At 43.4% G+C, this 13873-nt stretch overlaps 1 protein-coding gene across 1 annotated transcript in view; it reads right to left on the bottom strand.

The window, feature by feature from the left end:
* cacng2a (calcium channel, voltage-dependent, gamma subunit 2a) overlaps positions 1 to 13873 on the bottom strand; it is a 42355-nt gene that overhangs the window by 8500 nt on the left and 19982 nt on the right. Inside the window, exon 2 of the mRNA XM_026356777.1 lies at positions 5896 to 5979. Within this exon, the coding sequence (XP_026212562.1) occupies positions 5896 to 5979 (84 nt within the window). The remainder of the gene's footprint in view (positions 1 to 5895; positions 5980 to 13873) is intronic.

Raw genomic sequence — 13873 nt, 5'->3', positions numbered from 1 at the left:
ATCACATGTACTGCATCGCCCTAAACTTTACCCTAACGAAAATCAAATTCTAACCCTAATCCTGAAACCTAGCCTAACAGAAATTGCTCTTTAAACTAAGCTAAAATAGCTAAAATGTCTTCACATTGTAAAAATGTCCTCAGTTGAATGGTTTAAAATTAATGCTGGTCCTCACAATGATAGCCATACAAACACACACACACCGCTGATATTAAAGCCCAGTAGTTCCTCCACTGAATACTGCTTACTGTCATATTAACATGCCATCACACACAGAGGGGTCAGGGGAATACTGTAGAAGATCTCCCTCACGCTCAGACAATTAAACCGCCCTGCACAGAACACATTTCAATTACAGCAATTACCCCCCACTCCACTCCCCTGCTCATGTCTTCACAGATCACGCTCGAATGTCGACATGACAGCGCTGCATTCACTGTCAGATCTTGGTATGGTCAACATCACGCATCAGTCGGGACGGAAACACCACACAGAGCCGCATTAACACAGGTTTAAAGTTACACTGATAGGAGATACTGTATGATGATAAAAAGGTTGCAGGGTTATGGATAATTGACATGTACTACATATAAGTAGTAGTATTAAATTATGAAGGCTGATAATTATTATTATCAAAAATTGAGAAATTATAACCTACTCAAGGTGGAATTAATGGCAGAACTGGTGCATTAGATTACTGTACAACATGGCCAGTGGGTATATTTCAGGGGTCCAAATGAACTATAGGAGGTTTAAAACTCGAGATTATCAATTAATGTGAACATCGTCCACAGTAGCGAGAAACCAAAGATCAAAACAAAAACATGTTTTTCCTCTAAAAGATGTCAGTGTGGGGCACTGTGTTTATAGTTTGTGACCTAGAGAAATGCTCACACTGCACTTTTCCAAGACGTGTAGGACTTGTTTATGGAGCCATACATTGTGTGCAGCAGTTGCTTCTTCTTTATGTTGTAGCAGCTGAAGGTCATTTTGCTTGTGGTTCAATTTAGTTCAGCTTTCCCCCCTGGCTGTTAGTACTACAACTGTTCTCATTTTAATATATAATTCACAACAAGAACAGTTGAGAAATCCCCACAAACTGTCAAGCCCCGAATGTTTACTGTTTTATGTTCAGAGATAAATAGGGAGTATATATAATTTGCTGTTTTCTCTCACAGTGGTGGGACATTTCAGGCTGTTATGGCTCAGAGCTGATGAATAAATGTGCGCATGTAAAACTGATCTGAGATGGTGCGGGCGTCTTTTGATGACGCCCCAGCGACAGCCCAACTCCGCTGCTTGTCCTCTATTTACTAATCATGCTTTAATATGAGGAGACATCCTCTCATCTCTGTGTTTTACAGGCTGTGCTGCCTCTATATTCCCTGGTAATAAGATATAAAGTTAGACTGCTAGCAATCACTCGGTCAACCAGGACAAAAAAAAGATTGGTTTTTAATTTATTGGCCCACATCTGTGTGCTGTGTGTTTGTGTGCTATATCAGTGGATGGATTTCTTATATGTTCCCTTTGATACTGCTAGAAAGGCAGGAAACTCACTGGCACCACGCACACACAGTTATATGCAAACTGGTATTACAGACTCTGCGCTGGTTGAGAAAGCCAGTATTGTTGTCACCCACCACTCTGGCTGCGTGTGCTGCCCCAGACCCATTGATTTTATCGGGCAGTGGCAAAGCCAGAGTCCAGTCTGCTGCGAGGCCCCAGGGTGACACAGGCTCTGTCATCAATGTCAGCGAGTACTCTGAGATCAACACATGCAAACGCCAGAGGCATGCTGGTTTGGCGTTAAACCACCAGGGACAGCTAAGGGGTAAAGTATTTCATTTTAGTATTTTTTTTCACTGACATGTTCACATGCTGAAACTCACTATAACTGAATCGTGGAAGTACAACTCCACCCCCCCAGACAGTTTCAGCAACTGCTGTGGCCGAAAAACAACACTTGAAATGAACTTACTCTGTGTCAGACAGCTTAACAGTAAGCAAAAATGAGGAGCTAATTCTGTGTATTTTCACCACTATGAGCAATCCTGTTCACAAACCAACAGTCATGTGATCCATGTTTCAATCGAAATATTGACTACAGCTGTTTAATGGCATTAAAGATTGCATTAATGCTTAAAAATGTCATTTAGAAGTGTAAACCGATATAGTAACAATAAACACTAATTTCCTTAACATTGAGTGTCAAAACAGTATTGGTTTTAACATTAGAATACAATAAATCCTACACTAGAGCACAACACGTATCAGATAAAATGTTAGTAATAATTGTTTTCTGGCATATCACAGATCTAGTGAAGAATATAATAGGCCATTTTATTTAAATGAAAGTGCTACTTGCAGCCTTGCGTCTGTAGTTCAGTGGGTGTGTTGTTTTAGAACATAATATACATTTAGTCTAATTTCCTTTCCAACATGTCCATGTGAATCTGACACACACTTCTCTCCCCTCGCTTCACGCGCTCTTCTTCTCGCCATAGTGAATAGTTGTCTTTCAGTATTAGTAGCTTGCATAACTGGGCGTTTTCTTCCCCTCTTTCTTCTCTCTCAGCTGCTTAGCGCCCAGTAGAGCAATGGATGATGGGAGCTCCGACACGGCATGATCTAAAAACCCACTGGCGCTTTAGTGTGCCTCAGCTGGCTTATATAACCCCGTGTGGATGTGCAAACTGTCTTGCTATTGGGAGAGCTGAGGACTCACATCACGCACACGCACATGCACACACACAGATACACACACACACACACACACACACACACAGAAGCTACTTATATGTGGTGTGTATGTATGGGTACACACATACAAAAAAGCAGATCTTTGTGTGTTTGTATGATGGGGGGAGGGCAGGGGGGGGGTGCATGTTTAGCAGAATATAGTCTAATCTGTCTGTTTTCCGCTCGGCAACCACAGCACCGAATATCTTCCGTCTCCTCACTACTCTGTCTGATGACATCATCGGTGTGTCCCCTCGATTTTGGACCGGCGAGTGCCCCGGTGATGTCACTTCCGCCTAGCCTTCACCTGAACCGACATCATGTCTGTTGCATAACTATCCCCCGTCTCCCTTGACAGCATGTGTGAGCAGAAGCAGCTTTCCTCTGTTTTTGGCCACCCAGAGGCGCCGTGAAACTCCTCATTATGGAAATACCAGGTGTGTGTCCGTGAAATGGGAATGGACAGATACAAAAATGCTTCACCGGGGTTTAATACAGAGGCACCCACTTAGATGCTGTCAATAGTCAGAGACATGACGATAGGTACTGCTACCCACAACTCCTGACATGAAATATTATGGGTGTGAGGGTGAAGAGAGGCAGAGATAGAGTAAGAGAGACAGTGAGTGAGAGAGGCCTGACCTATATAAGAAGGAGGCTGAAATATTTATGGATGTGAGTGTCCTAATTGGCAAGCCACTGGGAGCACTGCGGCCTTCTCCTCCAATCACAGCCTGGGAAGAGGTTAACACGCATGCACACGCACACACACACACACACATAGAGTTGAGTGTCAGTGGTCAGAGGGCCATAGTGTGGCCTCTGCCTCCCTCCCCCCATCCCCATCCTGAGAGATGCCTCATTATGAGACTGACCTGCCTTTGCCGAAGCTCTGGCATTGTTAGAATCATTACCAGAGCTGTTATCATAACTGTTCTCTGTGGCACATACGGACGGGAACAACCGCTCAGAGCACTAAGTCAAACACAGTCTAATTGGCTGGGCTTAATCTCTGGCACTGGCACGCAGTCTGAGAAGCCTCAATTACTGTCCCCGCTGACGGAGGCGAAGAGACGGACACTTTGTGACTTCTAGTTTCAAACCACTGCAGGCTGTAGCTGGGAATGGGACCACAACAGGGGTCAAATGGGACTCAGGACATTGCTGTGTTTATGTGATACGACAGTGTCAGCGCTAAAGTTAGCAACTAATAATGGAATACTGTCAAATATACCAAGAAATAACTAAACTGCTTTACGAAAGTAAGTGATATATTATGATAACGTGGAGGACAGAACCATTTTACGTTAAGTTAGTAGCAATAGAATGAATATTATTTGTCCGTTGTGTTACTCAGTAATTAAGAGATCACAGGTACTCTGAGTCTCTCAGTCTAATCAAGGGGACATTATGAACAGGAGAAATCACTGCAGCCAGATGCTTGTATGTCATGTCCTATACTGTGCCGGTGACGTTATGGTCTAACAAGCTGTCGGCCTACAGGTTTGAGGCTGTGTCGCAGCACCACTCTGGTGGTCACACCCACCTGCTTGACAACACCAGAATGTAATCCTGAATGTACTTGAGACTCAGCAGCAGCTAAACCACAAGCAAACTATAAACACACTACAAGTAATTAAGACATGACGAGTTCACTTTCTCCTTTTCTGCTGAGGTCTTTCACCCCACTAAGTCACCCATATATAGATGTGTATACATATACTGAATCAGTGTATTCTGCATACTGTAGTGAACAAAAATGATGCAGCATATTGTATCAGTTGGTGAGAAAGAGCATCCAAAAGAAACTGCTACAAGTGTCCATGTATATTTTCCAGATACCATCCACCAAGCAATACGTTTCCAATGCAGTGATGGTCTCCAAAAACGTTTCTTCATCAAAGCTGTCTCAACAGATTGCCTTACAAGAAAGAATATGTCCAAAAAGCAAAAAGAAAATCCGACTGACTCGACCAGAACAGCAGAAATATCAGCTACATTTTAATGCTTGTTCATGCCGACATGGACGGATTATGAGACAACGGTTGCCTGGGCACAGACATACAGTAGTATAACCCTCCAATCATCCTACACAAGAGCATGAGCTACAGATTCAAAGTGTTGTCTCTTTAGTCAGTTGTTTTGTGTTTCTTTGTAGTCGTAGGATTTTCTTTACATACTTAAATATTCAAACAGAGGCTCTGTCCCAGGGGCCTTCTGAACCGTTGAATCCCTGGTCCTATGCTCAGTGGGCTGGTTCACTAATCCACCCGTGGCACCAAATTAGAACTAAGTGTGTACTCAAAATGCACAAGTACTGGAAAAATTTATTTTAATTAGACACTGTCGTTCTCTGAATGTGATTATTCATGTACTGCATATTTTAGAAGTGTGTTGATTACATTACAAGGAAGCAGAGCTGTAACCATGGAAACAGTTTTAGCTTGCACCTGTTGCTACACCATGACAGTGACCATAGAAACGGCTAGCTCCATCCGGCTGGCTACAGTGTAGCAGAATGGTAACCATAGCAACAGCTGAAGATCATCATTCATTCTCACCAATGTGTTTGGTCCGTGGCTACATCAACAACAACAAAACCAACATCTCTCTAAAGACGTTTCCCTTCAACTAAGTGGCTTTATGACTGTGGAGTCATACAAACAGTAATATGCAACTCATATGTAACAACAAACACAATGATTGGCCCATCAGAGGAGAGTATTGAACCTATGACACTCACAGTATATTATGAACTCCAAGTCATTGTTGTGATTTTTAGGATTAGCAGGCAAATGAATTCGACAAGCATCTCTGTCTTGCTTGCACAAAGGAAAAGAGAGCAGAAATCAATGGGCTGTGTTTACAGGGTACACAGCCGACTGTAACACTGCACATTATGTTACACACAGCCAAGCAGTAAAAACAGACGAGCTGCTTGGCAGGGCTCATCCTGGCCGGCCTCGTGCTAAAAGCAGGCAGAGACACCAGAGACACGCGGGCCAAGAGCAGTTACTAGCACACCGCTCCAGTCTGAGACAGAGCAAAAATTTCCAAAATAGAACCGAATAAAAAAGCATAATGTGGTGTTTTCTTGTGGTCACTTTTAAGACATGTAAAGTAGGATTTCTCCAGAAGAGACAATATACTTACGTAAGAAGTACTCTGATGGATCCGCTTCATAATCTGTTTCCTCAGGAAAGTGGTCTATCTGTTTACACATCCCTTTGAAGTTTCCTGTTGGTAAAAAAACAGAAATCACATTCAATTTAATGCAACAACCGGACAAACAGCTGATATGCAAACTTTTTACAGCTGGATTAATGAGTCGAATTGTTTTTCCTGTTGGTTGGAAAAAATAGAAAGTCATTATAAATGATCAATTTGGGCTTCAGATCTTGTGATGGATATTTGCTGTTGGATATACAGCCGTTAGTTGCAGCTCTATACATTTTCATAAGCTCAACAAAACACTGTTTCAGGTCAGCTGATAGCACTGATAGTCTCTAAATGGTTCATATCAATAGACTCCTCACTGGTGCCTGGCTGTGGCTCTCACACAGAAGATGCTCTGCAGAAAGCAGACCTGATCACCAGGCCTCTCTGGCAGCAGGTGGCGACTTGTAAACAAGAGCAGCGCAGCTGGTGCGACCTGGAGCCGCTCCAACTGCTGTGCACGGGGAATCTCTTAATGCTCATTTATTTGCCTGACACCTTGCCTTCCAGTTACTCTGTCCATCCAGGAAGAAGCATGTTCGCGTCCCTCTCCCCTCCCTCTCACTCCGACTGCTGTCCTCTATATGTGTCCTCTCAGTGGATTTTGGGTGTTGATGAGGTCACATGATGGAGGAGGCACCCATAAGGTGGCCATTACAGTGACCTGCTGCTGCACTGAGGAGGCAGATGGCTAGGTGTTTGATTGGGCCAGATTAGTATTGCATTAACTTTTTCATCTCTTCTCCCTCTAGTGATCCTCTAATTAGGTAGACAGGTGTTGGTTACAGTGGTGCCAGGTGTTGTTAATGAGATAGTGAGGCATGATGGGAACAGCAGGGTGTGGTTAAAGAGAAGGAGCCCTCTGTGATGACCACTCAGATATTATAGAGAAAAAAAAGAGGCCTTCAACGCGTCCTCAATCTGCTGTCCCACCTGTGCAACCCTGCCACTGGCTGTTGAGAAACTCAGCTCAGGAGGGATAGATCTAGTGGGAGAAGTCACATTTCCATCCTATTGTAACACAAATCCCAACAGGATTTGCACAAAATCCACTGCTACCATGCAAACGTTAGGACATGGCTCCAGCAATCACACCACTACGAAAGAAGATGACAGATGATTTGATTGAATGAGCACCAATCAAACCTTAAATAGTGGAAACTGTGATGGAAACGTGACATTTGAAAGGTTGCTCTACACAAATCTGAATGTTTTTATCTTCATCTCCATGAAACTTTTGAACAATTTTTCTACACCGAGCAGGTTTTTCTTCAGTAAATTTATAGTGTTTTGCTCAGATTTCATTATGTAAAAACTGCAAACGTGCATGAGGTTTACAGGCATTTTTGATGCTGGTAACATTATTAATTTTCTGTGGCTTCAGTGTGACTATGGGAACCTGTGCATTAAATGATGCAATCCAGTGTACCACTCTTTTGTCCCACTGTCTCAGCTCTGGACTATAGTCAAAAAAACACTTACTGATTTTCATCAACAGGTTTTGTGGCAATTAGGACAAGAGTGAAGGAGAGATAAAAACCGGGAGAGAGACAATGAAAGGGGAAGCAGAGATAAATATAGGAAGGACAGGGAATCGAGAGGTTTTGAAGGACAGAGAGGGACGATGAAGTGGGAGGTGGAATACATCAAGTTTGAGTGTCACAGTTTGGGCCTCTGTAATTGCTGAGCCATGAAAAAGCTGTCCAGAGTTTAACAGAGCGGCACAGTTTTGATGCTCTGATATACAATATAAAGTTCATCTCTTTGTGGCAGACTGGAGATTAGAGTTGGGCTCATTCCAATCAGCTGGAAGGTGATATCTGTTAACTAGCACAATAGCATAAAGCTCAAAGCACGTAATCCTCTGAAGCTTTGGTGGAGATGCTTCAGCAGCTATCTGTAGCGCACCAGCTTTCATATCTGAGCTGGTGCCTACTGTAGGTGTAACCCCGCTGCCTTCTGCAACTACTCCCCCAGGCTGCTGCTGGAAATAACAATATGTTCCTATTCAACTTGCCTGCTTAAATAAGCTTTAAAAAAGTTGCATATCCAGGAGCAGAGAGGAGGGAGGCAGGGGGGAGGAGAGCACACTTGTGCCTCCTCTCAGAGCATATTTCACTGAAAGATGACTTGTGTTTACATACGACTACATTGTACAGTCCCAGTGGAGCTGTCTGAGCAAACTATCTGCAGCAGCAGCAACCCACAGAGCACCATGTGTGTGTCTTAACAATGTTATCAAGTGGGTGTAAGATTTGGTTGGGAGCTGGCCGTCCCATCCGCAGTTGTGCGATTTGTAAAAGCAGCTGCGGAGAGTGGCCTTTTGGGGGAACCACTTCAATTAGCGTGTTGAAAGATTTATGTGACACTTAACCGCTCCAAACGATCCCTTTTCTTGTAAGACATGTAAACTCAGCAGACTGGTAAATGTTTTATAATGACATTTTCATTTCAGAGACCTCCCCACGTGAGTGTGAGAGCGGAGCCAGGGTGAAGAAGGAGCCGTTTGGCCATTAACAGCATTAGCGGTGGGAGAGCCCCTGTTGAATGGAAAGGTGTTGCCAGAGGCTCAGGTGTGTTGTAAGTCAAAACACTTATAATGCAAAGAGAAAATCCTGTATTCACTGAGAAATACAGTAAACTTAATTACTGAAAGGTTTAATGTTTAAATGAATAAAACAAACCAAACTGTATCCCATTTTCCTGACTGTAACAAAAATCAAAAATCTGCTCATAGCTGTAAATATTACAATAAAATGCCCCATAACATATTTATAGCATTTAACGGGAAACATTTCTCTTTGCGAGATTTCTAAAGTTGCAGTTTGATTGACAAGTAATGTTAGTATGATTCCTTGTTAGCACAAAATGGAAAGGCATGGCTGCTTTTCTTCAAAGAACATTATGTTACCAAACCAGCAAACTGTTGCTCAACATTATTACTCGCTGTAAAATTGTTATTTGAACACTGAAATTTGTAATAATGTTGAGTGATGGTTGTTTTACTGCAGAGTTGGACGAGAGCTACAGGAGCTACAGCGTCGCCAGTAATGTATGTTCTACTTTCAACACAGTGGTGATTTAACCTAAATTCAGCCACTTGCAATGCTCATTTCTATCATTCTGAAGTCTGGAAGGGATAAAGGTAGAAAAGGTTTTGTACATTATTGCTACGCCCTTGTCTAAACACTAAAAGAATGAACAAAAAATGTTTTTCCTAACTTAGGGAGTCGAGCATATTTGTGTAACTCACTAAATCACTGTTTTATTCCTGTAGAGCTTCAAATCCTCAGATCTTTAAACTCTCACTGAGGAGCGGGTTTGGGTTTCGTGCTGAAATCCAGGCAGTAACTAACCTGCTCAGCCCGACAGAGGACATTATATGTGGCGTTGACATAATCAGAAGAGGCAACAGATTATCTGAGATCCTCTGGTGGGATTGAGCCATCATCAAACCATCTCAGACCCCTCTGCTGGGACTTGGTGATGTGTGTGACTGTGTGTTTGAGGCTTGAGAGATGGTTGGGCAGGTGGGGGTGGGGGGTGGGGGTTTAGTCCAGACTGACTCAATCAGCCCAGTCACTGCTGGCCACAGTGCCCCCCTATAATGGGAATGAGCTATGGGCTAACCTCATGCTCCCTGTGTCCCCTCATGTCCTCTGCTGCCATAAAGCACTTCATTACCACACAGCCTGGAGAGACAGAGCACTCAAGAGTGGAGTGCAGTGGAGAAGAGAGGGTTGTCGTGGCAAAGAGAAGGGGGTGTGGGTGGATGTAGATTTATAGTTGCCCACCACAACAGGGCTTCAGGTCTACTCCTGAGGGAGGAAGGTTTATCCGGTCATTGCCCAGCCCATTTTTAGGCCCCGACGGCACAATCACATAACCACGAGGAGGAGATATTCCTGGTCTGTTGACGTCCCTGTGTTGGTCTTTTTTTGTGTATTTAAAGAGAAGCTCTCCCCAGGCAGATCTTCACATATACAGTAAGTATAACTCCAGCTGAGGCAGAGCGATGCTTTGTTAGGCATTGACTGGTTAAAAGAGGTCTGTGGTGAAGTTGAGAAGGTTTTTCTGATGCTATTGATACCATAAGCATGGCCTTTGCCTTCTGGCTAATAGACAGGACTTGAAAAGAAATTTTCCAGAAAAGAATTTTCTTTCCTGCCATCTTTCTTTTGCTGGGAACACAGCTTTCTGGCCTGTTGCTAGAGACCTTCTTCAAGTTATAATGCAACTACAGGTTATTTCTCCCTGCTTGACTCTCGCTTAATCTTCATTCTGCTGTTCCACCCCCACAGCTGTGCTATCTCGATATATGATTGCAGTAGCTGCATACAAAGCCAGGAACTACAAGGTAGGTACAACAGAGATACCGAAGCTCATATTAAACACTAATTTCCTTGCATGAATATATGGAATTGTGAGATAACTGGTGGCCTCAGTGGACTGTCAGCATTAAGCAACCAGACTGATATCATCGAGTGCAGGTTTGATTCATTTGACCATACAGTCCGGTATCGTAGACGTAACCACACCTAAGATACGGCCATCCATGCTGGAAACAATCGAGAGGCAGGGTACACACTGGACAGCAAGTCAGTCTGTTAGAGGGCTGACATGTTTCACTGTGTTCATAACTGTTTTATTTCCTCACAAATGAAGAAATAAATTGGCATAAATACAGCAATACTGCAGCAATTGTATTCTATTAACTATTGAACAATGGGGAACATTTCCATTATCCCTCTGTACCAGGGGCTAAAACTTCGGGTATGTTTTGGTCTTAGTTGCTTTGATTTTTGTCATTGCATGGATTTTTTATTTAACTGCACACGATTTGAATTCATGCACAAGCAGAAATTACTCATTAATTATTGGAGATAATTAGAAGCAGTGAGTTGCAGAAACCCTAAAGACGCATTTTCCAATTCATCTGCAATGTGGGCTGAGGTCACTGGCACTGCCACTGTCACATGGAGCTCCTCATGCTACCCACACTGTCATAAGATACCAAGGGTGCATGACATAACATTATATTTACATTGGTTATTATCAGAGTGTACATGTATACATTTCTGCAGGTAAGAGCAACACTGGACAAGTACGTCCCAGATGCCCGAGGGAAAGACTGGGTCGGGCCTGCCCACGCACAAAACACTCCAACAGTGATCAAACAGGATCACAGTACTGCAGACAGAGACAAAGGTGTGATGAGACACAAACATGGAGGAGGTGCATGAAGAGAAGGGGAGGGGGGGGGGGGTACACGGGGGTCAGGGGGACTCTTCACTGAGTGGGAGGTGCAGTTCAAAAGAGAAGGAGAGTTTAAAAGAGAGAGAGATACGAGCCCACTTCTGATTCGTCAGTGGGCGGCATTCTCAAAAACTTTCCAGGCAGCCACCCAGTGCGTCAGCAGCTAGAACCCCCCCCCCCCCTCTTCCTCCCCTCCCCCACAGTCTCCTCCTCCCACCTCCATCCTCAGTCCCTACAGCAGCCGTTGCCATGCGGACATCAGAACTGTTCTCTTTTGTTGCCATGGTTATATCCTATCCGGACCCCTGCTAGCGGGAGGATCACATGGACAGAGCCGGTGAGGTGTCTTCAACCCCTGGACGCACAGCAGCTCCAGTGACACAGCATGCAGCATTAGTCAGCTGTTGTTACAGTACTGCCACAGCAATGTGCAAGCTTGAAACAGCAAACGCAGTCAGGTATGCTCGTGTCCTTTCAGGTCAAACACATAAGCGGGATTACGCCGCCAACCAGTCAGTAGAGATATATTGGATCCACGGGTCATTTAACCTCACAAATAAACACAAATGGTTTCTCTCGTCTGGTCATTGCTGCGTTGCTTATGTGCACGCATGTATAGGTATGTGGGTATAAATCCCCTGCGGATGGAAAGGTACATCTTCTCCCCCCTAATGAACAGCAACCTTAGCAGCAGTGACAAGGGCCCTAATCGCCTTATTCATCTTCATAATCACACCTTATTCATCCCTGTAATCACTATATTCATCTTGGTAATGACCCCGCTAAGACAGGGAGGCCCATACGTGCCGCCTCTACCTCTCCCATTACATGCACGCATGAAGCACAGATGTTGCAGCGAATCTCAGGCTGTAACAAAAAAAAAAAAAGGGCTTTTTGCATGTCAGCACTGGAGCAGAGCTGTTGTGTGAAGACTTAAAGTCACAGTTAAATTACAGTTAGAGCATATTTAGTATAAGTAATGGGACACACAGTGATACACGGTGTTCCAAGGTTGGATTTTTCAATCTTACCTGAAAAGTATTTTTGATCATAGGACTGTCGGGAACGATTTAGGAGGGTCTAGAGAAATTCTCTGGGAGCCTCTGGAAAGCTACTCAGTGTTGTTAGCAGGCAGGAAGAGATAGAAATTTTATTTTTTTGTGTGTGCCACTTAAGTTACAACTAAAAAAACAAAAAGCAATTTAATGAATGACAACATGGTAAAACACAGATGTTGATATTGTCTTCATTTGTTACTGAATAGTGCATTATTAAACACTTTAGTGTCCCGATAGGTGCATAAACCACTAATTAGATGCTTTCATTCTGGCTATAAATGCTAAATGGAGGGACTTAATGTCACCATTAATGATTGATAGTACAGAAGATAGTGTGTTCATGTAGGATCCCATCATGTTTTTTAAGCCATGTTTTCAGTGCGTTTTAGATTTTGTATGCCACTGTGTTAGTAATGGAAACCACAGTAAAGATGAGTAATATGAACACAATTGAAGCAGCTTTGCAAATAAAGATGCATCTGAGGAGAAGTTGGCAGGTATGTAAAGCAGCTGTAGCTGTAGGTGATGTGGGAGGCAGACTAATGGGGCCAGCGAGGTGCCGTCAGGTTTCGGCTCGTTGGAGGATGACTGACAGATGTTAGACAGTCATTTGACCCCCAACGGCTCAACTCTGAGCGCTTTCCCAACAAAGCTGCTCCTCTCTGCCCTGAACGGTGGAGTGTCTGCCTTTTCTGACTTAAAACACTGCAGCGTGTTCGCCTGTGAGCCGAGAGCTATGGCAGCAGTCTGTGGCAGCACCGTGCAGGTCTGTCTACTCCTGAGATGATGTGTTGATGGAGAAGAAATAGGAAGGGAAAGGGCGATCACCTGTGATATACAACCAGAGGAGCGGGGAACCTGTGGGAGAGCAGACTAAAGGAACATAACATGTAACCTGTCACTGGTTCTGTTTTTGTTTCCACAGTACTCCCTCGGCTTTAGAAACAAGTTCTCTAAACCCAGATTTTCAGCTAGGTGCTCTTGAGGGAAAGGAATGCAACAGGGAAATTAATAATATGGACATGTGTTTAGACAGCGAATGCAGGGAAGTGTTGATTCCAAGTATCTGGGCTGCCTTTTTATTGTGATTATTATGTGATAACTGTCCAAAATGCTTGTCATGACGAACTATATAGATGAAGTAGATGATGATCTACTTAAAAGCTACAACAAACCAAACATAAAGCATAAAAATGGTTTCTGATTGATGTATTATCCTTACTTTACCTTGCTATACAATGTAATACCAGTCCTGCAAACAGGGACATCATTTAGAGACTACCTGAAACCTACAGTGCTCGAGCATCCCTCTGTATGACATGGACGAATAATGTATTTCTCCTTATTATTTGTGTAAACTGTCACTTGTGTTGTTGAGTTTGCGAGTGATTTATTAATGTAACTGTATTTTTCAGTAATGTTTGGCTCCGACCCCGGAGCTGGTCTCATGTATTCTCTATGCTCAACACAGTCAATAGATTTCTTCTATTAATGTAATGTAATACTCAATCTGCAAAAGTGTCATATTTCTAAGAAGAGAAAATACTAACTCCACTTATCTGTCCTGCAATAGTTGGTACATAGTTGATGCCTTATAAAAC

This window comes from Anabas testudineus, chromosome 8 (genome assembly GCF_900324465.2).
Source record: "Anabas testudineus chromosome 8, fAnaTes1.2, whole genome shotgun sequence".
NCBI classification, from domain to species: domain Eukaryota; kingdom Metazoa; phylum Chordata; class Actinopteri; order Anabantiformes; family Anabantidae; genus Anabas; species Anabas testudineus.
Note: the sequence above shows the minus strand (reverse complement) of the source record. Positions and strands in the feature narration are given on the sequence as shown.